The 27,703-nt window shown below is 45.0% G+C and overlaps 1 protein-coding gene across 1 annotated transcript; it reads left to right on the top strand.

The window, feature by feature from the left end:
- The first annotated feature begins 46 nt into the window (after positions 1 to 46).
- LOC121530719 (protein prenyltransferase alpha subunit repeat-containing protein 1) lies at positions 47 to 27,006 on the top strand. The gene is made up of 7 exons (XM_041835905.1): positions 47 to 194; positions 4,707 to 4,876; positions 7,880 to 7,946; positions 10,630 to 10,734; positions 18,846 to 19,086; positions 24,096 to 24,463; positions 25,794 to 27,006. Exons 1-7 carry the CDS (start codon positions 109 to 111, stop codon positions 26,194 to 26,196), a joined length of 1,440 nt encoding a protein of 479 aa, XP_041691839.1. The 5' UTR covers positions 47 to 108; the 3' UTR covers positions 26,197 to 27,006.
- The last annotated feature ends 697 nt before the right edge of the window (positions 27,007 to 27,703 follow it).

Here is a 27,703-nt window from a genome sequence, read left to right as displayed (position 1 = left end):
CATGGTGAAACCTGTTTTACACATGCGCACTTTGACTTGCCAAGTGTGTTCATTTTTAATGACCCGGATGAAATTGAGATAATTCGTTGACGTCATCAGTGCACAAAAATGGCAGAGTCGGAGAACGAGGTGGAGGTGTTGGTCCAGAGAGTTGTAAAAGATATCAATAACGCCTTCAAGAGAAACCCCAATATGTACGTATATCCACTTTATCGAAGATAATGACTACGATTAGCTAGCTACAATATAACATCAAAGGAATCATTGCATGGTGCGCTAACAAGCTATATCATTACATTAGCTAGCTGCATTATTATTCTAGCTAGAAGCTAACTAACGTTAGCCATCACAGATTGTTGGTCAGCTAGCTAGCAGGATAAAAGGCTAGCCAGGGCAGCATAGGCTTGCAAAAATAGCAAGGTAGATAGCTAGTGTCTTTGCTTACATTGAGCCACAAATCGCAGAGGAAATATATTTGACTTTGCTGCGGAATTTGTTTGCAACTTAGGTAGTTAGCTATCTACAGTAGCTATTCATTAGCCAAGTAACGTTAGCAGAAAGCGCTTGTTTTCACCATATACAAGTCAGCCGAATAATGTTGGAAGAGTCACACATTCCTCGGCTTGCGACTCTCACATGCCATGTCATAGCAGGTTAGTTAGTCAGGGTTTCCCAAACTCAGTCCTGGGATTACTTGGGAACAGATTTCCAGACTCTAAATCATTTTTCGTGGTGTTTTTACAGTCTATGTCCAACAATGAAAAAAATAAAATATACAGTACCAGTCAAAAGTTTGGACACACCTACTCATTCAAGGGTTTTTCTTTATTATTACTATTTTCTACATTGTAGAATAATAGTGAAGATATCAAAACTATGAAATAACACATGGAATCATGTAGTAACCCAAAAAAAGTGTTAAACAAATCAAAATATATTTTATATTTTATATTCTTCAAAGTAGCCACCCTTTGCTTTGATGACAGCTTTGCACATGCTTGGCATTCTCTCAACCAGCATCACCTGGAATGCTTTTCCAACAGTCTTGAAGGAGTATACTCACATATACTGAGCACTTGTTGGCTGCTTTTCCTTCATTCTGCGGTCCAACTCATTCCAAACCATCTCAATTGGGTTGTGGTCGGGTGGATCATTGTCCTGTTGAAAAATAAATGATAGTCCCACTAAGCGCAAACCAGATGGGATGGCGTATCGCTGCAGAATGCTGTGGTAGCCATGCTGGTTAAAGGTGCCTTGAATTCCAAATAAATCACAGACAGTGTCACCAGCAAAGCACCATCACACCACCACCTCCATGCTTCACAGTGGGAACCACACATGCGAAGGTCATCCGTTCACCTACTCTGCGTCTCACAAAGACACAGCGGTTGGAACCAAAAATCTCATCAAATTTCCACCGGTCTAATGTCCATTGCTCGCGTTTCACCAAAGCAAGTCTCTTCTTCTTATTGGTGTCCTTTTAGTAGTGGTTTCTTTGCAGCAATTAGACCATGAAGGCCTGATTCACGCAGTCTCCCCTGAACAGTTGATGTTGAGATGTGTCTGTTACTTGATCTCTGTGAAGCATTTATTTGGGCTGCAATTTCTGAGGCTGGTAACTTTAATGAACTTATCCTCTGCAGCAGAGGTAACAATGTCTTCCTTTCCTGTGGCGGTCCTCATGAGAGCCAGTTTCATCATAGCGCTTGATGGTTTTTGCGACTGCACTTGAAGAAACTTTCAAAGTCCGGATTGACTGACCTTCATGTCTTAAAGTAATGACGGACTGTTGTTTCTCTTTGCTTATTTGAGCTGTTCTTGCCATAATATGGACTTGGTCTTTTACCAAATAGGGCTATCTTCTGTATACCCCCCTACCTTGTCACAACACAACTGATTGGCTCAAACGCATTAAGAAGGAAATAAATTCCTCAAATTAACTTTTAACAAGGCACACCTGTGAATTGAAATGGATTCCAGGTGACTACCTCATGAAACTGGTTGAGAGAATGCCAAGAGTGCGCAAAGGGTGGCTACTTTGAAGAATCTCAAATATAACATATCTTTTGATTTGTTTAACACTTTTTTGGTTACTACGTGATTCCATATGTGTTAGTTCATAGTTTTGATGTCTTCACTATTATTCTACAATGTTGAAAATAGTAAAAATAAATAAAAACCCTTGAATGAGTAGGTGTTTCCAAACTTCTGACTGGTACTATATATATATATACTTTTTATTGTTTTTGCTCAGACAACTTGGGGGCCAAATAAAATTACCAGCTGGCCGCCAGTTGGGGAACTCTGATGTAGAGTGTATAATGCAGAGTGTAGAATGCAGAATAGAACTGGAATGTAACAAGCTTCTGTGTAGAAGCGTCCTTGACTGAGTGTTCTAAATTAGAACTGGCCTACATTCTGTAACTCATTTAAGAACAGGGTGTGAATGCTTTAACTTTGATGTTGAACATTCCAGATCTTTTCTCTTTCATTTGCATCTCCTTGAGTTTTGACAGCCAGCTCAGAGCTCATTATAACGAGCCTATACAAATATTTCAAAGAAAGATATAAAATACTGCTGCTGTACACGGCACAACGGAAAGATAACTTTTCATTTGATGCACATATCAGTTATTTTATCCAGACCTTGGCTGTGACCCCACTGAATTCAATTCAAGGGGCTTTATTGGCATGGGAAACATACTTTTACATTGCCAAAGCAAGTGTAATAGATAATAAACCAAAGTGAAATAAACAATAAAAATGAACAGTAAACATTACACAAAAGTTCCAAAAGATTGAAGACATTTCAAATGTCATTATGTCTATATACAGTGTTGTAACGATCTGCAAATAGTTAAACTACAAAAGGGAAAATAAATAAATATGGGTTGTATTTACAATGGTGTTTGTTCTTCACTGGTTGCCCTTTTCTTGTGGCAACAGGTCACAAATCTTGCTGCTGTGATGGCACACTGTGGTATTTCACCCAATAGATATGGGAGTCTATCCAAATTTGATTTGTTTTTAAATTCTTTGTGGATCTGTGTAATCTGAGGGAAATATGTGTCTCTAATATGGTCATACATTTGGCAGGAGGATAGGAAGTGCTGCTCAGTTTCCACCTCATTTTGTGGGCAGTGTGCACATAGCCTGTCTTCTCTTGAGCCAGGTCTGCCACTCTCCAAGAGTGTCTCAGGGAGAGTTGGGATATGCAGAAAACACATTTCCAATTCACACATGCTTATTAATACACACTTGTACATGAAATAGGACAAATATCAGCAAGTACCTTAGCACCCACCAAATAATTGTTATAATTTATTATTATCAAAATTAGAACATTGTCAGACCATGCCTGAACTTGTCTGATTGATTAACCTACATTTCTACTTTATAAGGTAAAGTTAAGAGGCAAATAACAAACATCTAAGCTTGATTTGTAGTGTCAGTGTGTATAATGTCGCATAGGCTTCTCCATCCCTCCGGTGTTATTGTAAGTGACCTGTGCAATGCTTTGAGAATGGCTGTGTGTGTGTTTGCTAACACTGACCTGACTCATGCTGATGCATACTTAGACTACACACACACACACACACCCTCAGTTAACATCCCACCCTTCTCCTGTGTCCCCCTCAGCATGTGCCAGAGCTGGGCTGTGTTCAGCATAACAACATTGTGGAACATTCCTCTCTAGCACATAGAATTAGGAATCACTTAAGTTCTATTTGTGACGTTTTGCGTACTATACATGACCCTACTGCGAAAGGGACTTGTGCCGCAGTTTAAGCCAAACCTGTTCTGCTGTGTGCTCACGGCGTAGACTCTCTGGAGATGCATGTGTGCAAACTAGGTCTCTACAAGGCTTGTCCCCCGTCCAGACCAGTGTTATGTTGGGCATCTGAAAGAGGCTTGTCCCCCGTCCAGACCAGTGTTATGTTGGGCATCTGAAAGAGGCTTGTCCCCCGTCCAGACCAGTGATATGTTGGGCATCTGAAAGAGGCTTGTCCCCCGTCCAGACCAGTGTTATGTTGGGCATCTGAAAGAGGCTTGTCCCCCGTCCAGACCAGTGATATGTTGGGCATCTGAAAGAGGCTTGTCCCCCGTCCAGACCAGTGTTATGTTGGGCATCTGAAAGAGGCTTGTCCCCCGTCCAGACCAGTGATATGTTGGGCATCTAAAAGAGGCTTGTCCCCCGTCCAGACCAGTGATATGTTGGGCATCTGAAAGAGGCTTGTCCCCCGTCCAGACCAGTGTTATGTCGGGCATCTAAAAGCTCCTTCAACTAGAGACCTGTTTGAGCTAGATACAACCCTACCCCAGACAGTGAATAAAGCCTGTCCATTAGACTGGGGTGGAGGTTGTTGCTCCTTATTGCTGTGTGTGCTGGTCAAAATGTTTTTACTGTGCGTGTGAGTGAGCACATGCATGTGTGTTTTAAAGTAGCAGGCATAAAAAGACGCCTGAGCAGAGTCCCCACAACAGTTTTTCAGGGGAAACGGAAGGTAAGTTGAAATACTGTATCCCTGAAAACTGGAAACATCCGATTTCTGCCGATCCTGCGGAGAGTGGAGTGTTTATGTCCTTGTAGTGTTAGAGCAATGAGCATGCAGGTTTTTACACTCTCTCCCTCCCTCCCTCCCTCCCTCCCTCCCTCCCTCCCTCCCTCCCTCTCTCCCTCTCTCCCTCCCCCCTCCCTCTCCCAGTGATGAGATAGGTCTGATCCCGTGTCCAGAGGTCAGGTATAACCGCAGCCCCATCATGCTGGTAGAGAACAAGCTGGGGGTGGAGAGCTGGTGTGTCAACTTCCTGCTCCCCTACGTCCACAACAAGCTAGTGCTCTACAGGCAGCGCAAACAGTGGCTGGACAGGGAAGGTAAGAAGGAGAATACTTTATTGTCCAGTTTCCTAACAGTCCACAGAAATGTATTTTTGCTTTTAATCCAACCCCCCTCCGAGAGAGACACACACACACACACATTTCCCCCGAGGGGGTTGGAAGCACAGGTCCGCCATGATGCAGCTTTACCCTCTGGAACAGTTCAAGGTTAAGTGTCTTGCTCAAGGGCACAACGGCAGGAGATGGCATCAACACATTTTCATACCTGCTGCTTTTAGGACAGGGAATGTAACACCTTCTGTACAGCTGCTGGCTTTGGGACTCGCTGTAGATGGGAAGGGTTACTGTGCGCTGTAGATGGGAAGGGTTACTGTACGCTGTAGATAGGAAGGGTTACTGTGCTCTGTAGATAGGAAGGGTTACTGTACTCTGTAGATGGGAAGGGTTACTGTGCGCTGTAGATGGGAAGGGTTACTGTGCTCTGTAGATGGGAAGGGTTACTGTGCTCTGTAGATGGGAAGGGTTACTGTGCTCTGTAGATAGGAAGGGTTACTGTGCGCTGTAGATGGGAAGGGTTACTGTGCGCTGTAGATGGGAAGGGTTACTGTGCGCTGTAGATGGGAAGGGTTACTGTGCGCTGTAGATAGGAAGGGTTACTGTGCGCTGTAGATGGGAAGGGTTACTGTGCTCTGTAGATAGGAAGGGTTACTGTGCGCTGTAGATGGGAAGGGTTACTGTGCTCTGTAGATAGGAAGGGTTACTGTGCTCTGTAGATGGGAAGGGTTACTGTGCGCTGTAGATAGGAAGGGTTACTGTGCGCTGTAGATAGGAAGGGTTACTGTGCGCTGTAGATAGGAAGGGTTACTGTGCGCTGTAGATGGGAAGGGTTACTGTGCGCTGTAGATGGGAAGGGTTACTGTGCGCTGTAGATGGGAAGGGTTACTGTACTCTGTAGATGGGAAGGGTTACTGTGCGCTGTAGATAGGAAGGGTTACTGTGCGCTGTAGATGGGAAGGGTTACTGTGCGCTGTAGATGGGAAGGGTTACTGTGCGCTGTAGATAGGAAGGGTTACTGTGCGCTGTAGATAGGAAGGGTTACTGTGCGCTGTAGATAGGAAGGGTTACTGTGCGCTGTAGATAGGAAGGGTTACTGTGCGCTGTAGATGGGAAGGGTTACTGTGCGCTGTAGATGGGAAGGGTTACTGTACTCTGTAGATGGGAAGGGTTACTGTGCGCTGTAGATGGGAAGGGTTACTGTACTCTGTAGATAGGAAGGGTTACTGTACTCTGTAGATAGGAAGGGTTACTGTGCGCTGTAGATAGGAAGGGTTACTGTGCGCTGTAGATGGGAAGGGTTACTGTACTCTGTAGATGGGAAGGGTTACTGTGCGCTGTAGATAGGAAGGGTTACTGTGCGCTGTAGATGGGAAGGGTTACTGTGCGCTGTAGATGGGAAGGGTTACTGTGCGCTGTAGATGGGAAGGGTTACTGTGCGCTGTAGATGGGAAGGGTTACTGTACTCTGTAGGAAGGGTTACTGTGCGCTGTAGATGGGAAGGGTTACTGTGCGCTGTAGATGGGAAGGGTTACTGTGCGCTGTAGATGGGAAGGGTTACTGTGCGCTGTAGATAGGAAGGGTTACTGTGCGCTGTAGATAGGAAGGGTTACTGTGCGCTGTAGATGGGAAGGGTTACTGTGCGCTGTAGATGGGAAGGGTTACTGTACTCTGTAGATAGGAAGGGTTACTGTGCGCTGTAGATGGGAAGGGTTACTGTACTCTGTAGATAGGAAGGGTTACTGTGCGCTCTAGATGGGAAGGGTTACTGTGCGCTGTAGATAGGAAGGGTTACTGTGCTCTGTAGATGGGAAGGGTTACTGTGCGCTCTAGATGGGAAGGGTTACTGTGCGCTGTAGATGGGAAGGGTTACTGTGCGCTCTAGATGGGAAGGGTTACTGTGCGCTCTAGATGGGAAGGGTTACTGTGCGCTCTAGATGGGAAGGGTTACTGTGCGCTCTAGATGGGAAGGGTTACTGTGCGCTCTAGATGGGAAGGGTTACTGTGCGCTCTAGATGGGAAGGGTTACTGTGCGCTCTAGATGGGAAGGGTTACTGTGCGCTGTAGATGGGAAGGGTTACTGTGCGCTGTAGATGGGAAGGGTTACTGTGCGCTCTAGATGGGAAGGGTTACTGTGCGCTCTAGATGGGAAGGGTTACTGTGCGCTCTAGATGGGAAGGGTTACTGTGCGCTGTAGATGGGAAGGGTTACTGTGCGCTGTAGATAGGAAGGGTTACTGTGCGCTGTAGATAGGAAGGGTTACTGTGCGCTGTAGATAGGAAGGGTTACTGTGCGCTCTAGATGGGAAGGGTTACTGTGCGCTCTAGATGGGAAGGGTTACTGTGCGCTCTAGATGGGAAGGGTTACTGTGCGCTCTAGATGGGAAGGGTTACTGTGCGCTCTAGATGGGAAGGGTTACTGTGCGCTCTAGATGGGAAGGGTTACTGTGCGCTGTAGATGGGAAGGGTTACTGTGCGCTCTAGATGGGAAGGGTTACTGTGCGCTCTAGATGGGAAGGGTTACTGTGCGCTCTAGATGGGAAGGGTTACTGTGCGCTGTAGATGGGAAGGGTTACTGTGCGCTGTAGATAGGAAGGGTTACTGTGCGCTGTAGATAGGAAGGGTTACTGTGCGCTGTAGATAGGAAGGGTTACTGTGCGCTGTAGATGGGAAGGGTTACTGTGCGCTGTAGATGGGAAGGGTTACTGTGCGCTGTAGATGGGAAGGGTTACTGTGCGCTGTAGATAGGAAGGGTTACTGTACTCTGAAGGGCTATGCCTAAAACATTGGTTTCTAGAGAAAGGATGAAGTTGTGGTCTAAGTCATATACATTAACTTTTGGGGAGGTGGCAAAATCCTGTCGTTATCATTTTGGACTGAAATAATTTATTGTACCAAACAAAATGGGCATTTATAGATGGCTTTACTTGTTTTTTAAATAATCAGTTGATATATTCTGACCTGTCTCTGTCTCTCCCTCTTCCAGCTCTGGTAGACATCACCTGCACTCTGCTGCTGCTCAACCCAGACTTCACCACTGCTTGGAATGTCAGGTAAGAACTCCGGCTCTGGGTTGTGTAAAGGCTATGATGTGTATATGTTGTGGCCACATTGAACACACAAGAAAAAGCCCTCTAAATAGACCCACTCCATCCTCTCACTCCCCATTGGCTATACCAGGGGTGGGCAACATACGGGAGGTTTGAGTAAAAATTGGGTTTTTTTTGGGGGGGGGGGATTATTATTTTGGGGTAAACACTCCAGGCCTCTCTTCAACATGTAAAACTAGATAGAAAGTATGTAGAAATTATAATGGACTTATACGTTTTGAAATAACTGCCAAGACGACTCCTAAGGGTCAGTACGCCCTTCCCCCTCTGAGGGGCCAAAATGGATCTCTCTGTTAAAGTATCCAGAGGACTGACTATTGTGACAAAATAATACTATATATCCATGTCTGGTTTCTATCTGAAACTTGTCCTCTGATGCTATCTATATGGATGTATGATCTCTGTGGTAACTTGTGTCTGGACAGGGTGAATTCTGAATTACTATATGCAAAAAAGGTTTTATGATCCTCTCAGGAATTATGTCTTATTTCACAGTGGTCTCATCCCCCCGCACAAGCCTTTAGATGCTGGAGCTATCATATCTTGGGCAGCTATAGTCTGGATTAGTTTCTGCCTGATTGAGTTTAGATCAATCTGCTCAACTCAAGAGTATCGTGTAAATCATTCATTGACGTAAACAAGTCCACAAAAATGTATGCACGCATGACTGTAAGTCGCTTTGGATAAAAGCGTCTGCTAAATGGCATATTAATATTAATAATTAATTAAATTAATTAATTAAACAGGAGACTTGGTGAAAAATCAAGTTGAGTGATCTGATCTATAGTCGTACTACAGTCAGAATCTGACAAGGCAATGCATGGTACTGACCCAGATATGGCCCATCGTTATCATCAGAGACTAGCAGCGGCCTCTCTCTTCCCTGCTTTAGGTTTCTGGTTGCCAAATGGCACCCTATTCCCTATATAGTGTACTACTTTTGTAGGGAACAGGATGCCATTTGGGACTCAGCCTCTCTCGACCCAGCCTCTCTCGACCCAGCCTCTCGACCCAGCCTCTCTCGACCCAGCCCAGCTCTGTTGGTTATTAGGGTTCTGTATGAGATCCAGTCACTGTGTCCTGCTGGCCTGTGACCTGCTTCTCTCTCTCTGCTGCTCTTTCATAGAAATATGGGCCCTGTGTAGCTCAGTTGGTAGAGCATGGCGCTTGCAACGCCAGAGTTGTGGGTTCGATTCCCACGGGTGGCCAGTATGAAAAAAATAAAAAATAAATAAAAGTACGTCGCTCTGGATAAGAGCTTCTGCTAAATGACTAAAATGTTAATGATGTCACAGTAGACTTCCTTTGACCAGACTAGCCTGGCCTCGATGTTTGACTTGGTAGTTGATTCTTGTTTCAGGCAGTTATCCTCATCAGTGAGTTCGAGTTCATAAGTGCAGTTCATTTATATCAAGGGGATGCGAGACGTGAAGCAGCTGTTTTAAAATCCAGCTGTTTGTACCCTATTACACGTGATACCTTCAACTTGTGCTTACAGTTTTGGCCAGGAGATGGAGCTAAATATCATATTTTAACCATATAAATTTTAATTTAATATGCCATTTAGCAGACGCTTTTATCCAAAGCGACTTACAGTCATGCGTGCATACATTTTTGTGTATGGGTGGTCCCGGGGATCAAACCCACTACCTTGGCGTTACAAGCGCCGTGCTCTACCAGCTGAGCTACAGAGGACCACAGAGGACCACATATGCGCTACAGAGGTTTAACATATATAATGGCAGTGTTATTCAACCTTCCTGGAGAGCTTTTGTTCGAACTCGGCACTAACACACCCCATTCAGCTAATCACTAGTCATCAATGTGTTTTAGTGCTGGGTTGGCATATAAACCTGCACACACACCCTGTGTTGGTCTCCAGGACTTGGATTGAAGAACATTACAGGGAGGTATTTTAAGGGTTTGTGACTCTGGGCCGGTTTCCTGGACACAGACTAAACCTAGTCCTGGACTAAAAAGCAGGCTCAATGGAGAATATCAACAGAGAATGGTTTTTAGTCGAGGCTTAATCTGTGTCTGGGAATCCGTCCCTGTGTGTGTTGGTGTCTCCAAACCTGTTGTTCTGTTGATGACATTTTCTTTAACACATTGCCCTGACTCCCAACACCGTCTACTGCCCTGAACCAATCAGCTCAGCTTAGTCTTCCCCCTGAGTGCAGAGTGGACCAACACCGTTAAGACACAGGTCCTCCCTTCAAAGACAACACCCTGGTCAAATCATTCTGTCATACCAAATGCCGTATCCAACTGTCAAGGTCACGACCTAACCTGTGCCTGTTGAATTGGATTAAACCAAGGCCTTCTTCCCCAAACAGAGAATATAACCTCAGGCAGCAGCGTTGCCATGGTGTATTTAGTCTGTGAGTTTTTGTTTTTTTGACTAGACTCTTTTTCTGTCATCGAGCTCCTAACCCTCTTTGAGGCGTGTATGTGAGAGAAAGAGAATTGATCAGTTATTTTGGAAAGTTATTTTGTGGAGTGTTTCTTAAAACAAACACAAGTATGCAAATAGCATACACAAAACTACAATGCAGTAACAAAATATTCACATCAGGAGCATTGAGATAGTCATTGAATAGTTCCTCTGTCTGTTCTGCTCTGGCAGGAAGGAACTGCTGCAATGTGGAGCACTGAGTCCAGAGAGAGACCTGTACCTGGGAAAACTGGCCCTCACCAAGTTCCCCAAGAGCCCTGAGACATGGATACACAGGTAGGACTGGTCGTGGGGGGGGGTTCACGTTAGTTTTTAAATATTAAACTGTAACTGTTAGGGATTGGATGGAAAAGGCGATACAGTTACATATCGGGATGGTATTTCTGACGATATGTCGTATCGTTTTGACGATATCGCAATATTAGTTTTGCGCTAGTTGGTTGTAACTGCACCAAAACAAAGCTATTTGTTTTCAGCTTACGGTGAGCAATATGTTTGGAACATCGAATCGCATTAAAATCACAGTATCAAATAGCAATACATATAGAGTCGTAGAATCGCAATACATAATTATCGTGATATGGAATCCTGAGGTCCCTGGCAATTCCCAGCCCTAGCAACTGTGACGATTTTTACGATGCACGTCTCGTCGCCAGTGGACCAAAATACACTATATATTCAAAAGTATGTGGACACCCCTTCAAATTAGTGGATTTGGCTATTTCAGCCACACCCGTTGCTGACAGGTGTATAAAATCGAGCACACAGCCATGCAATCTCCATAGACAAACATTGGCAGTAGAATGGCCTTACTGAAGAGCTCAGTGGCTTTCAATGTGGCACCGTCATAGGATGCCTCCGTTACAAGAAGTCAGTTCGTCAGATTTGTGCCCTGCTAGAGCTGCCCCGGTCAACTGTAAGTGCTGTTATTGTGAAGTGAAAACGTCTAGGGGCAACAACGGCTCAGCCGCAAAGCGGTAGGCCACACAATCTCACCGAACGGGACCGCCGAGTGCTGAAGCCCATATCACGTAAAAATCACCTGTCCTTGATTGCAACACTCACTACCGAGTTCCAAACTGCCTCTGGAAGCAACGTCAGCACAATAACTGTTCGTCGGGAGCTCATGAAATGGGTTTCCATGGCCAAGCAGCCGCACACAAGCCTAAGATCACCATGCACAATGCCAAGTGTCGGCTGGAGTGGTGTAAAGCTCGCCGCCATTGGACTGTGGAGCAGTGGAAACGCGTTCTCTGGAGTGATGAATCACGCTTCACCATCTGGCAGTCCGATGGACGAATCTGGTTTTGGCGGATGCCAGGAGAACGCTACCTGCCCCAATGCATAGTGCCAACTGTAAAGTTTGGTGGAGGAGGAATAATGGTCTGGGGCTGTTTTTCATGGTTCGGGCTAGGCTCCTTAGTTCCAGTGATGAGAAATCTTATCGCTACAGCATACAATGGCATTGTAGATGATGCTGTGCTCCCGACTTTGTGGCATCAGTTTGGGGAAGGCCCTTTCCTGTTTCAGCATGGCAATGTCCCCGTGTGTCTACATACTTTTGACTTTTGGTAATGTAGTGTACTTTAGTGCCTCTAAACTGATAGCATTTATAGGTTCCACTGTAAATATTCTCACTCACTCACGCACATAAATATAAAGAAAAACCTTTGAATGAATAGGTGTGTCCAAACTTTTGACTGATACTGTGTGTGTATGTATATATATATATATATATATACACACAGTGGGGAGAACAAGTATTTGATACTTTGCAGGTTTTCCTACTTACAAAGCATGTAGAGGTCTGTACTTTTTATCATAGGTACACTTCAACTGTGAGAGACGGAATCTAAAACAAAAATCCAGAAAATAACATTGGATGATTTTTAAGTAATTAATTTGCATTTTATTGCATGACATAAGTATTTGATCACCTACCAAACAGTAAGAATTCCAGCTCTCACAGACCTGTTAGTTTTTCTTTAAGAAGCCCTCCTCTTCTCCACTCATTACCTGTATTAACTGCACCTGTTTGAACTCATTACCGGTATAAAAGAAACCTGTCCACACACTCAATCAAACAGACTCCAACCTCTCCACAATGGCCAAGACCAGAGAGCTGTGTAAGGACATCAGGGATAAAATTGTAGACCTGCACAAGGCTGGGATGGGCTACAGGACAAAAGGCAAGCAGCTTGGTGAGAAGGCAACAACTGTTGGCGCAATTATTAGAAAATGGAAGAAGTTCAAGATGACGGTCAATCACCCTCGGCCTGGGGCTCCATGCAAGATCTCACCTCGTGGGGCATCAATGATCATGAGGAAGGTGAGGGATCATCCCAGAACTACACGGCAGGACCTGGTCAATGACCTGAAGAGAGCTGGGACCACAGTCTCAAAACATTTACATTTACGTCATTTAGCAGACGCTCTTATCCTGGGACCACAGTCTCAAAGAAAACCATTAGTAACACACTACGCCGTCATGGATTAAAATCCTGCAGCGCACGCAAGGTCCCCCTGCTCAAGCCAGCACATGTCCAGGCCCGTCTGGAGTTTGCCAATGACCATCTGGATGATCCAGAGGAGGAATGGGAGAAGGTCATGTGGTCTGATGAGACAAAAAGCTTTTTGGTCTAAACTCCACTCGCCGTGTTTGGAGGAAGAAGGATGAGTACAACACCAAGAACACCATCCCAACCGTGAAGCATGGAGGTGGAAACATCATTCTTTGGGGATGCTTTTCTGCAAAGGGGACAGGACGACTGCACCGTATTGAGGGGAGGATGGATTGGAGGGAGCTGAAAGTCTGTATTGCCCAGCAACAGCCCTGAAACCTGAAGGATCTGGAGAAGGTCTGTATGGAGTAGTGAGCCAAAATCCCTGCTGCAGTGTGTGCAAACCTGGTCAAGACCTACAGGAAACGTATGATCTCTGTAATTGCAAACAAAGGTTTCTGTACAAAATATTAAGTTCTGCTTTTCTGATGTATCAAATACTTATGTCATGCAATAAAATGCAAATGAATTACTTAAAAATCATACAATGTGATTTTCTGGATTTTTACAGACCTACATGCTTTGTAAGTAGGAAAACCTGCAAAATCGGCAGTGTATCAAATACTTGTTCTCCCCACTGTATATACACACAAACACACTCTTGCACTGTACTCGACACACACACATACTACACTGACACTCCAACACATGCATACACACACACACCCTATATTGCATATTGACGCCACGCACACTCACGCACACTCACGCACACTCACACATACACTCTTTCACCCTCTTCGCACGATGCTACTATTCTGTTTATCTATCCTGATTGGCTAGTCACTTTTACTGCTACCTACATGTACATATTACCTCGTACCCGTTGTTTTTATTTTGTGCCAATTTTCGTACTTTTTAACTCTGCATTGTTGGGAATGGGCTCGTAAGTGGGAGAGGGAGGGATGGGTGATGGAGAGAAAGAGGGTGGAGAAAAACTGAGGATAAGAAAGAGCGAGAGAAACAGGTAGGCACAGAAAGAGGGTGAGAGCGATGAGTTAAGAGATTTATTTTGAGAGACAGAGTGGACCAGGTCAGCCTACTTCCCACCGTTTACCAGCGAGCGGGAGCAAGGTTTTAACCTCACTCCCTGCCGGGAGGCCGTATAATCATATCCCATCAGATAGACACCCTGCCTGCCCCAAGGGAGCCTGGGAGATTAGTAGGGTCACGTGGTCATCACTGCCCTGGCCTGGGTTTCATTCAGATTATTGGAGGGGGAGGAAGGGAGAGAGGGGGAGGAAGGGAGAGAGGAGGAGAAAGGGAGAGAGGGGGAGAGAGAGGAAGAGAGAGAGAGGGAAGAGAGAGAGAGAGGGGAGGGAAGAGAGAGGGGGAGGGAGGGAAGAGAGAGGGAGGGAGGTAAAGGAGGGAGAGAGAGGGCGGGAGAGGGATGGAGAGGGTGAAAGATGAAGGGTGAGAAGAAAAGAGAGGGAAGGATGGAGGTTGAAGGAGAAGTAGAGATATTACCCCCTAACATCTGTGCCATGCAAGGTCATGGCATGGCTGTTTTTGTGTGGGAATTGTGCTGCCTGCTAGCGAGGGGAGAGGAGGTTCCGGATGGGGATTCCAGCAGCAGTGTGTTTACACCTCTAGCTCAGTGGGATTCCATGTCGGGATCTGTAGTGGGGTCGCCCAAAAAACTCAAACTAAAAGTTGTATGGGACAATATACAATTTTTTTTTTTTTTAAGATAATTAGAAAAATACAACTTATCGAGTAAATGTATTTATTGGTTTCTTTTCATTTTGATAAGAGATGGAAATCTATTGAATTGAAGGTTATTTGTTGATCAAATTAAAATGTACAATTTTTAAGGTTGTCGTTAGATTTGGGGTGGGGTCGCGAGAATGTTTATTTGCCAAAGAAATGGGGTCCTCAGAAATTCTTGAGGGGAAAAAAATTGGGTCCCCGCTGAAAAAGTTTGAATACCACTGATCTAGCCGTAGCATGTGAACAGAACAGGGATTATTATGTCATAGTAATGGAGGACGAACACATAGGTTTCATCCCAAATTGCATCCTATTCCCTATATAGTGCACTACTTTTGACAGGCTAAAGTAGTGCGCTATATAGGGAATAGGGTGCCATTTGGGACATATCCATGACCACGGTGAATGGTGGTTCCTACTTGACCATATATGGTGTTTACAGGACATGATCTGATATGACCCCAAATAGGGCTGTCCCCCGACAAAAAATATAAAGTAATCTGTTCTTTCAACTAATCAATTGGTCGAAATCTTCAAACGTATATTTTTCCATATATAGACACACCCGATGTCTTTTTAATAGAATCAACTATATATGCAATGAGCTTGTCTGATGCTTTAAGCGGACTGTTTGATGAAATAAGACACATATTACTCGAGGGGTCCAAAGATCAAGATAACCATCCTCCTCCCGTTCCTCCCGGCCTCCCGAGTGGCACAGTGGTCTAAGGCACTGTATCGCAGTGCTAGCTGTGCCACTAGAGATCCTGGTTTGAATCCAGGCTCTGTCGTAGCCGGCCGCGACCGGGAGAACCATGGGGCGGCGCACAATTGGCCCAGCGTCGTCCAGGGTAGGGGAGGGAAGGGCCGGCAGGGATGTAGCTCAGTTGGTAGAGCATGGCGTTTGCAACGCCAGGGTTGTGGGTTCGATTCCCACGGGGGGCCAGTATGAAAAATTAAAAATAAATAATGTATGCACTCACTAACTGTAAGTCGCTCTGGATAAGATCGTCTGCTAAATGATTAAAATGTAAGATTGTAAAATGTTCCTACTGGCTTTCGCAGATTCTGCCTTTACTTGCAGTTGCCGGTACATGAGGAGTCGCCAATTTATCTTACCAGTTCTACCGATCTGTGTACCAGTTATGGTTTTCATATGCACATTTTGGTATCTCAAAATCATTGTCATGTGGTTTAATTGAAATTCTATCCAAATCTAAATGAAAATGATACAAACCTAAAAAGTAACTTCTATTGCCATGCCAACTATGTAAAATTAGCCCATAAAGCCAACAAATAAAAACATTGCAGCCTGCAGGTAGAAAATATCCAGACAAAAATAAATATCCTATGAAGCGCATTGGTTACGCAAGGTCTGTCTGCAACGAACTTGAAACATTGTATCAACTATTAACTTGGGTCCAGTTGCAACATTGTGTAAAATATTCTGGGCCCTCAGTGTAGGCTATTTTGCGCAAGGAATAAGAAGTAATCAGGTAGGCCTATTTAATGAGGTTTCCACTTTATCAGAGCATGACATTTTTCCCTTTCAGGTTGAGTGGCTATCGAACGGGGCTGGAAATATTTTTCAAATACATTGAGAAACTATGGTCAATCTCAATGGATGTAAAAACAGACTTTGTTTACTTGGTGTTTTGAGGTGAAGAAAATGTTTCTTTGAGAAGCTCCACAGGTCATTAATGGTGGTGAGTTAAGACAATCAGAAATACTATCAGATCCCCAAATTTGATACGCCTACATTTGCGCGCAGGCCAGTTAGCCTATAGGCCTACTTCTATGCGTAATAAGGAGCGGATCCTTACTCAACATTGACAGGAGCGCTCCAAACAAAAGACAATGACTAAATTGACAACTTGTATATGGAATGACATTTTTACATTTTAGACATTTAGCAGACTTACAGTTAGTAAACCAAAACTTGTTTCTCACAAGTGTAGCATAGGTTGTGCACTCTGCAAACAGTGTCCACTCCGACAATGAGAACGGTAAGACTGGAATAATATATTGAATGCATTAACAGAAATTATCGTAACCAATGATAGGAATGAAATTATAGGAATTAACGGTAAATGTACTACTGGTGATGCATGTAATGGGGGAATTGATAAGACCCTAACAGTCAAACGCAAACAATTCACACAATGAAGTTATGAAACAATGAACGTGCTGGAGAGAGAGGTGCATTGTGCATCTTAGCCACACTCCCCTTCTTCTTGGACTGTGCCATCCCCGTGGCCTCCACAATGGTTTAGTCCACTGAGATGGGCACGAATAAGACAGGTGTCTCGTGTGCCATTAAAAAACAGTCAAAAGTTTGGACACACCTACTCATTCTAGGGTTCTTCTTTATTTTTATTTCATCAAAACTATGAAATGACACATGGAATCATGTAGTAACCAAAAAAAGTGTTAAACAAATCAAAATATATTTTATATTTGAGTTTCTTTAAATGAGCCACCCTTTGCCTTGATGACGGCTTTGCACACTCTTGGCATTCTCTCAACCAGCTTCATGAGGAATACTTTTCCATCAGTCTTGAAGGAGTTCCCACATATGCTGACCACTTGTTGGCGGCTTTTCCTTCACTCTGTGGTCCAACTCATCCCAAACCATCACAATTGGGTTGAGGTCGGGTGATTGTGGAGGCCAGGTCATCTGATGCAGCACTCCATCACACTCCTTCTTGGTCAAATAGCCCTTACACAGCCTGGAAGTGTGTTGGGTCATTGTCCTGTTGAAAAACAAATGATAGTCCCACTAAGCCCAAACCAGATGGGATGGCGTATCGCTGCAGAATGCTGTGGTAGCCATGCTGGTTAAGTATGCCTTGAATTCTAAATAAATCAGACAGTGTCACCAGCAAAGCACCCCCACACCATAACACCACCACCTCCATGCTTTACGGTGGGAAATACACATGCGGAGATCATCCGTTCACCCACACCGCGTCTCACAAAGACACAGCGGTTGGAACCAAAAATCTCAAAATTGGACTCCAGACCAAAGGACAAATTTCCACCGGACTAATGTCCATTGCTCGTGTTCCTTGGCCCAAGCAAGTCTCTTCTTCTTATTGGTGTCCTTTAGTAGAGGTTTCTTTGCACTTGAAGAAACTTTCAAAGTTCTTGAAATGTTCTGTATTGACTGACCTTCATGTCTTAAAGTAATGATGGACTGTCGTTTCTCTTTGCTTATTTGAGCTGTTCTTGCCATAATATGGATTTGGTCTTTTACCAAATAGGGCTATCTTCTGTATACCACCCCTACCTTGTCACAACACAACTGATTGCCTCATACGCATTAAGAAGGAAAGAAATTCCACAAATAGACTTTTAGGCACACCTGTTAATTGAAATGCATTCCAGGTGACTACCTCATAAAGCTGTTTGAGAGAATGCCAAGAGTGTGCAAAGCTGTCATCAAAGCAAAGGGTGGCTATTTGAAGAATCTCAAATATAAATTTTATTTTGATTTGTTTAACACTTTTTTGGTTACTACATGATTCCATATGTGTTATTTCAGAGTTTTGATGTCTTCACTATTATTCTATAATGTAGAAAATAGTTTTAAAAAATAAAGAAAAACCCTTGAATGAGTAGGTGTTCTAAAACTTTTGACCGGTTGTGTGTGTGTGTGTGTGTGTGTGTGTGTGTGTGTATACACACACACACACACACCGTGCATTCGGAAAGTATTCAGACCCCTTGACCTTTCCACATTAAGTTACAGCCTTTTTCTTTTAGTTTTCTACACACAATACCCCATAATGACAAAGCAAAAACCAACAGCCTATGACCAAACAATCGACGAGTCGAGTAATTGGGGTCAGCCCTAACCCCATATGACCCCCCCATCTGACCAGCAAAGGGTTTAGCAGCCTGAGAAGACTTTGGTTGCCACGGGAGTTTATATTTCACTGAAGAAGCTGTCTTGTATTGATGTTATCCATGTCGTTTTTGTGTCCAAGCTCTGTTGTTGAACCAGATGGTTAGGTTGTGGTTGGTTCTGGGTGTAGGGCTGTTGTTTTGGGAGCCAGCCGAGGGTGTTTGAAGTGCGTGTGGTGCGTGTCTCTAACATGTCCCCCGTGTTTCCAGGCGCTGGATACTACAGCAGGTGTTACGGGAGTGTTCTCCCCCCGTGCCGGACAGGAAGGAGCAGGGGGACGGTGATCGGCGTGACGCAGCAGATCGGATGCGTCTGAGTGAGCACCTCCACAGGGTCCTACACGACGAGATGAAGGTGTGTGCCGACGCCGCCGGCCGTTACCCTAGCAACTACAATGCCTGGTCGCACCGTATTTGGGTCCTGCAGAACATGGCCCCGGGCAACCTCAAGGTAGGAGTAGGACGAGATGGGCTCTACATCTGTCTCTTTCTCTCTTTCTCTCTGTCTCTCTGTCTCTCTGTCTCTCTGTCTCTCTGTCTCTCTGTCTCTCTGTCTCTCTGTCTCTCTGTCTCTCTGTCTCTCTGTCTCTCTGTCTCTCTGTCTCTCTGTCTCTCTGTCTCTCTGTCTCTCTGTCTCTCTGTCTCTGCCTCTCTCTCTGCCTCTCTCTCTCTGCCTCTCTCTCTCTCTCTCTCTCTCTCTCTCTCTCTGCCTCTCTCTCTCTCTCTCTCTCTGCCTCTCTCTCTCTCTCTCTCTCTGCCTCTCTCTCTCTCTCTGCCTCTCTCTCTCTCTCTCTCTCTCTCTCTCTCTCTGCTCTCTCTCTCTCTGCCTCTCTCTCTCTCTCTCTCTCTCTCTGCTCTCTCTCTCTCTCTCTCTCTCTGCCTCTCTCTCTCTCTCTCTGCCTCTCTCTCTCTCTCTCTCTCTCTCTCTCTGCTCTCTCTCTCTCTCTCTCTGCCTCTCTCTCTCTCTCTCTCTGCCTCTCTCTCTCTCTCTCTGCCTCTCTCTCTCTCTCTCTCTCTCTCTCTGCCTCTCTCTCTCTCTCTCTCTCTGCCTCTCTCTCTCTCTCTCTCTCTCTCTGCCTCTCTCTCTGCCTCTCTCTCTCTCTCTCTCTCTCTCTCTCTCTGCCTCTCTCTCTCTCTCTGCCTCTCTCTCTCTCTCTCTCTGCCTCTCTCCTCTCTCTCTCTCTCTCTGCCTCTCTCTCTCTCTCTGCCTCTCTCTCTCTCTCTCTGCCTCTCTCTCTCTCTCTCTCTGCCTCTCTCTCTCTCTCTCTGCCTCTCTCTCTCTCTCTCTGCCTCTCTCTCTCTCTCTCTGCCTCTCTCTCTCTCTCTCTCTCTGCCTCTCTCTCTGCCTCTCTCTCTCTCTCTCTCTCTCGCTCTCTCTGCCTCTCTCTCTCTCTCTGCTCTCTCTCTCTCTCTCTGCCTCTCTCTCTCTCTCTCTCTTCCCTCTCTCTCTCTCTCTCTGCCTCTCTCTCTCTCTCTCTCTCTGCCTCTCTCTCTCTCTCTCTCTGCCTCTCTCTCTCTCTCTCTGCCTCTCTCTCTCTCTCTCTCTCTCTCTCTCTGCCTCTCTCTCTCTCTCTCTCTGCCTCTCTCTCTCTCTCTCTCTCTCTCTCTCTGCCTCTCTCTCTCTCTCTCTCTCTCTCTCTCTCTCTCTCTCTGCCTCTCTCTCTCTGCCTCTCTCTCTCTCTCTCTGCCTCTCGCTCTCTCTCTGCCTCTCTCTCTGCCTCTCTCTCTCTCTGCCTCTCTCTCTCTGTCTCTGCCTCTCTCTCTCTCTGCCTCTCTCTCTCTGTCTCTGCCTCTCTCTCTCTCTGCCTCTCTCTCTCTCTCTCTCTCTCTCTCTCTGCCTCTTAAATATAGCCTATGTTAATTGTACATGGTCTGTGTTAAAACAAAAGCTCTTTCAATGTAACCTCTCTGTGTTCTAGTCAGGCAGGCAGCTAGCAGGTCTTCTACTGCCAGGAAGGTCGGGAATCCTGACCGACCGGCCACTCTGTGTCAGTCAGGAGTGTTTATAGTGTCTCCAGCCTCTCTGCCTCACGCCTCATCTCTCTGGCCTGTCACTGTGCTTTTTCACCATGAGGATAGGACCTTTCTGGTCCATTGAACTGATCTGGGGACAGCCAAGCCCCAAGGACTGAGCCCTAGGGATTTAAAGGTGTATGGAGAGTTTTTTGTTGTTGTGGATCCCAGTCTTGTTTTTAAGCCACAGTGGCATTCCCAGGATATGGAGTGATGCTATGGTAGGACCAGGGATATAGAGCTATGGTTGGACCAGGGATATAGAGCTATGGTTGGATTAGGGATATAGAGCTATGGTTGGACCAGGGATATAGAGCTATGGTAGGACCAGGGATATAGAGCTATGGTAGGACCAGGGATATAGAGCTATGGTAGGACCAGGGATATAGAGCTATGGTAGGACCAGGGATATAGAGCTATGGTAGGACCAGGGATATAGAGCTATGGTAGGACCAGGGATATAGAGCTATGGTTGGACCAGGGATATAGAGCTATGGTTGGACCAGGGATATAGAGCTATGGTAGGACCAGGGATATAGAGCTATGGTTGGACCAGGGATATAGAGCTATGGTAGGACCAGGGATATAGAGCTATGGTAGAACCAGGGATATAGAGCTATGGTAGGACCAGGGATATAGAGCTATGGTAGGACTAGGGATATAGAGCTATGGTAGGACCAGGGATATAGAGCTATGGTTGGACCAGGGATATAGAGCTATGGTAGGACCAGGGATATAGAGCTATGGTTGGACCAGGGATATAGAGCTATGGTTGGACCAGGGATATAGAGCTATGGTAGGACCAGGGATATAGAGCTATGGTAGGACCAGGGATATAGAGCTATGGTAGGACCAGGGATATAGAGCTATGGTAGGACCAGGGATATAGAGCTATGGTAGGACCAGGGATATAGAGCTAATGGCCTGGTACTCAGGACTATATTGTCCCTCTAACCAGTCTGACATCAAGGCAAATGCAATTGAAAATCACATCAAACACAGTATCTGCTTTTAAACTCACCTCACTGCGATGATCAATTTGAAGAAAGAAGTTCAACAGCAGGTTGAAACTGAGTGGAAAACATGGTCGTTGTGGATGTTGTTTCAAAGCTTAACACAATGAAATGGACAGCACTTTTTCAAAACAACCATACGCATCTAGAGCTTATGTATGTATATATATATATATATTTTTTGTCATTTAGCAGACGCTCTTATCCAGATCGACTTACAGTTAGTGAGTGCATACACAACCTTTTTTTTTTTTTTTTCATACCCCTGTGGGATGTGCATAGGCTTATGGGCCCAAGCCTGGAAAAACCTGAATTAAAATGATGATTTTGCTGTTTTACAATACATAGCCTACCGCATATTACGCACTGGCAGAAAAACATAAAACAAAACTGATTTAAGATGTCTTTGGTACATAATTGGTCTAGCCTATACTCCAAAATTAAACACATTTGAGTAATCACCTTTGAGGGTGGACTGTATTATTATACATACTGGATGGAGTGGTAAGCTTATGATATACTCAAATTTCTATCCAGGAATCTGGGAGAGAATGTATAGGCCTAGTAGAGGCTGTTGGTTAATTGATTGTGCAGGGTGGCTTACAGTTAGCCTACAGTTATAGTGAATTTGTATTTGATTTTGAATAGCCTAGTCATAGGGATTTAAAAAAAAAAAAAATCATAATTAATTGAGTGACACTTTACCTTTTTAGCTATACAGAATATCTCATCACCGTGCGTTCCCATCTCCTCCTCTCTCTCCTTTATTCCTTTCTCGAGTGTGCAGCTGGGCTGTCAACAGTTTAGTGAAATATGTTTAGTTGCGAAAACGTTATTATCGATGTTCCCGAACAGATTTCACTTGGTTTCCCAAAATTAAGCACTGGGTAGCTGCAGGAACAGGGTTGGAGAGCCCATGGCATACGGAGTTTGGGTGGAATATCACCTGTCGCGCAGCGAGAGCGTGCTCCTGAAACAGTGGTTGATGTGTGGAGTGAAATAAGTGCTCTTATAAGCCCAGACGTTTCTATATGCAGTCCCGTGTGTAAGCAGACTTTTGATGGTTCCCACTAAAAAGAGGAGAATCCCAGCATTTCTCAGCTGCTCATATTTAGCACATGCTTCGCTATTAAACCGAATTAGCCTACCCGGCATCATCGAAAATGAACTGGCTGGAAAGTGGCCTCCATGTGCTATTCTATTACATACGGATGACGTCTTTTTCCCCTGATCCTGTCCATTTGATAATGGGCCATTCTAAATCAAAAACTGATTTTACATATTAGTAAAGACAAGATTACATTGAGAATAGTCTGATAGGTGAAAATGTGATCATTTGATAAGAGAACAGCTTTGCAGCCTGAGGCAAGGAGCAGATGGGCAAGCTTTTTTTTTTCAACTTTCTGAAATCATCAGTCGCCTGTAGTCGCATCATGCAGCCCATATATGTTTTGATTTCTAAGATGTTCCAAGGTTTGTATCATTCACAACTAAAGTTGCCAAATAACTCTAAATCTAGCATATAGGATCTGTTTCAAATGATCACTTTTACTTTCAACATAGCCACTTTATATGTGCACTAGGTCCGGAATGGCAAAAATATCCTTTCTATTTTATTCAGTTATATTCTTCTTACTATAAAATCATATAATATAAAATAATAGCACAGGACTTAAAAGCATATCTTGTCAGCTAAATGAACAAGCCTACGGCATGGCGCGTAGCCAGATAACAACATACAGTAGGCAAACTCATATTCTGTTCTTCTGAAATTGATTTATTGTGATATTGGATATTAAATCGATTTTTAGACTTTTATTTTTATTTATTGTCGATGTTCCAAAGGTGCGCATCAGCGGCTTGTATGAGTGGAGACCTGGAGATGCTAAACATGTTTATGTTAATTTCACGGTCAGTTTTATGCATTACAATAACTGGCTGACAAAATGTAATGACCGCCACGGCCCTAACCACGCCCTTCTCCGATGCTGGTTACAAAGCGGTACTTATTTAAATTAGGTAAGAGAATATCATGTTACCATTGATGTATTAAAATGAGAGAGTTAGGGTGATGTCACCCTATCTCCTTAATAATCCTACCTCCTGATCCAAGTGTTTTGATATGGTGGACCAGTAACTAAATGATTAAACTTTATCAATATAGAAGCAACAGTAATTTTTCATAATTTGGTCATCATACTTTGATCTGGTTTCATCCAAATATCATCAAATGTAATCTTTAATTTCCTTCTCTTTTCTGTGAAGTTGCTATTGTATTCTGCTCCAGTATAATGCTGTGCCCTCCGCTTATAAAAACCTCCCATGTGAATGAAACTGTGAATGAAATCGCCCATGATGATGAACTTACCATGAGATGAATGGTTATGCATATGGTTAATGCTGTGCTGTAAGACCTCATTTTTCCTCCTTCCAGGTCCTCCATGACGAGCTCTCCTCTATGCGTCAGTGGGTCTCCATGCACGTGTCGGACCACAGTGGCTTCCACTACCGCCAGTTCCTGCTCAAGGCCCTGGTCAGGGAGCTCAGCCAGTCCCTGTCCTCCTCCTCTCCCCAGCACTACCATCCTCAGCCCAGCTCTAACCCTAGCCACAGCCCCCACACAGCCAACCCCCACCACCAGGCCAACGGAGAGGCCACAGCAGCAGCCCCCTGCCCCTCTCCCCCCTCCCCAGAGGACCTGGCTTCGGTGCCGGCAGTGCCCCAGCTCTTCCACCAGGAGGTGGAACTATGTACTGACCTCATCAAGTCCTTCCCCGGACACGAGACACTCTGGTGTCACAGGTACGAGTCTACAGGACAATATCACCACAGACAAAAAGGGAAACCCAGACACGTCACGGGTATAAATCTGAAGCATGCGTTTAGAACTTCGACTCACCACCAAATATGGTCCAGTGGCGGGAAGTGGGAGAAGATGGAGCTAGATAAAACTTGGCCGGCATTCTGCACATTTTGTAATCAATCAAACATTTGATCTCAATACCATTTTCTGTTCCCAAAACTATAATCTGTTACGAAAAGTATTGCATTTTTTAGAAGGAGTGCAAGGGTGAATTGAGTTATTGCACACACACACACACACACATCAGAGTAGGCGTTCCCTAATGGAAATGTGCAAATAAATGCTAAAACACGCCAATAGGATCTCGCTAGCTCGTGCATGGCTGTGCCCACCTCCTTGCTTGTTCTACGAACTATTTAATTTGCTTCCATTGGAAACTACGCCAGTGATAAATCTTGGGTTAGTTATAAGTGTCTTTTGATATTACGGTCACTCAACCTGGGACTACAATGTTAGCCAACCACAGAACACATTTTATATTGACACGCTCTGGCATCACAGGCAGGAGCATACAGGAACTCCACGTCGCTTTATCTAGGGTGTAGCCTAACTCCAGCCTTAGTCATAGACACTGTCTCACTACCTTCAATATTGGTGGCAAATGCTTTATTATGCCAATCATGTTTATTCTCAGTTAGACCATGACAATGTTCTCAGGAGTGGATGTGATGTGATGGGATGTGTTGGTGGGCCGTTATCATGACATTGATGTTGTTTTGCTGTGGAACATTATTTATTCTTCTAGAGGGGAAGAACAGTGAGGGAGAACGGAGCGAGAAGAGAGGGAGAGATTAAGACGAGAGAGCAAGGGAGAGGGATAACAGAGAGAGAGGGGGAGAGAAGGAGAATATATGTTTTGCCCCTGGGCTGAAGACCTGCTGCACAGTAGAAAGTGTTTATACCTGACCAGCTTTGTTGTGATAGGGAGAAGTGAGGGGTGCCATGGCAACAGTGTTCATATCCTTGTTGATTGTGCGAGACTGATATATACCTCTTAGGTTTTAAATATATATATATTTTTTTTTTTACATCACAGCAGTTGTACTACACCTCAAATACTTTATTAAAAAGGATATTGTTTTTTAGCTTACATAGTTTTGTATCTTTTCTCTTTTCCCCCTTAAAAACAGTGTTTTTTTTTTAGCTTCACATTCCCTACAGATAAATAATAAATCACCTACAAGGCTTTGCAGTGTAGCCTACTGTATCACATGAACATGATTCTAGTCCAATGCTCATGCGGTATTTCATAACCACTATCTTCTCAAGGCGACTCGTCTTCTATCTGTGGCACAACTGGAGGAGGGACCACGACCACCACAACGGCCAGGGCTTTGACAGCGAGTCTCCCCAGCCGAACCACACCGACACTGGGCTGAGCAGCCACCCTCACACAGCCTGCCCTGGAGGTGTGCGTCTAGACAGGGTGCAGCGCAGGAACGGACAGGCTCGGCAGGGTCAGGATGCCATGGAGGTGGACGTGGTGGATGTCGGTGTCCCGGACCCCCGCGACACCAAGCGTCTGAAGAGGGGTCCCCCTGGCCCCTGTCCCCCTGCTCTGCCCTCAGAGCACAGCTTCGTAGCCAGTGTCCTGGACGGCTGCCGCTCCCCCGAGCAGGGACGCTTCGCCCTCGCATACAGGAAGTGGCTGGACTCTGTGATTGGTCAGTGAGATATAGACTGACTCGGTCATTGGTCAGTGAGAGGAAACACTTCCTGTTCCATTAGGGCGAGAACTGCTAAAAACTGTCCCTAGATCAGCGTCTAGTGGCTGGTCAATTCATGCTATTCTTCAAGACTCGGGAAGGGGGCTGGGGGTCTCTGATAGGTCAAGTTATTTGTGGCCCCTCCCACCCTCCTGGAAATGGCTGGACTCTGATTCATCTGCAGAGCTTTGTCTGAGCCAATCCCCCTTCAGAATGGAAATCTGAGAAGGGCTCTGCTCTGGCAGAGTATGGCTCCTTGGCCTGTGTGTCGGTTAGCAGCCTTATTTCAGGTCTCTCTCAATGTTAGGGACCTAGAACAACCATTCTGTCAGTCGTTTTAGTTTTTTCACTTATGAGATTCATTCATCATGTGACCTTCATCATTCCTTTTGTCTTCCACCAACTGTAGCAGAATAGCCTATGTGAAGCTGCCATGGTTATAGGTTATCCATCAGTCATCTTGTCGGTATCTAGTCAGTTCTGCAGAATTAAACTACTGACCACTGTGAGATGAGCAGTGCAGCAAATTATTAATTGTCAGCATACAAAAACAAAGAACGAAAAACTAGCCATAGTGCCCTGGTCAAAAGTAGTGCACTATATAGGGAATAGGGTGACATTTGGGACCAAAAGTAGTGCACTATATAGGGAATAGGGTGCCATTAGTCTGTTTTGTTTCTCCCTCTTAGTGGTACTTACTCTTTAGTGATACCTGGGATTGTATTCACAAAGTGTTATACACTGCTCAAAAAAATAAAGGGAACACTTAAACAACACATCCTAGATCTGAATGAATGAAATAATCTTATTAAATACTTTTTTCTTTACATAGTTGAATGTGCTGACAACAAAATCACACAAAAATTATCAATGGAAATCAAATTTATCAACCCATGGAGGTCTGGATTTGGAGTCACCCTCAAAATTAAAGTGGAAAACCACACTACAGGCTGATCCAACTTTGATGTAATGTCCTTAAAACAAGTCAAAATGAGGCTCAGTAGTGTGTGTGGCCGCCACGTGCCTGTATGACCTCCCTACAACGCCTGGGCATGCTCCTGATGAGGTGGCGGATGGTCTCCTGAGGGATCTCCTCCCAGACCTGGACTAAAGCATCCGCCAACTCCTGGACAGTCTGTGGTGCAATGTGGCGTTGGTGGATGGAGCGAGACATGATGTCCCAGATGTGCTCAATTGGATTCAGGTCTGGGGAACGGGCGGGCCAGTCCATAACATCAATGCCTTCCTCTTGCAGGAACTGCTGACACACTCCAGCCACATGAGGTCTAGCATTGTCTTGCATTAGGAGGAACCCAGGGCCAACCGCACCAGCATATGGTCTCACAAGGGGTCTGAGGATCTCATCTCGGTACCTAATGGCAGTCAGGCTACCTCTGGCGAGCACATGGAGGGCTGTGCGGCCCCCTAAAGAAATGCCACCCCACACCATGACTGACCCACCGCCAAACCAGT

The sequence above is a fragment of the Coregonus clupeaformis genome, chromosome 18, assembly GCF_020615455.1.
Source record: "Coregonus clupeaformis isolate EN_2021a chromosome 18, ASM2061545v1, whole genome shotgun sequence".
NCBI lineage: Eukaryota > Metazoa > Chordata > Actinopteri > Salmoniformes > Salmonidae > Coregonus > Coregonus clupeaformis.
Note: the sequence above shows the minus strand (reverse complement) of the source record. Positions and strands in the feature narration are given on the sequence as shown.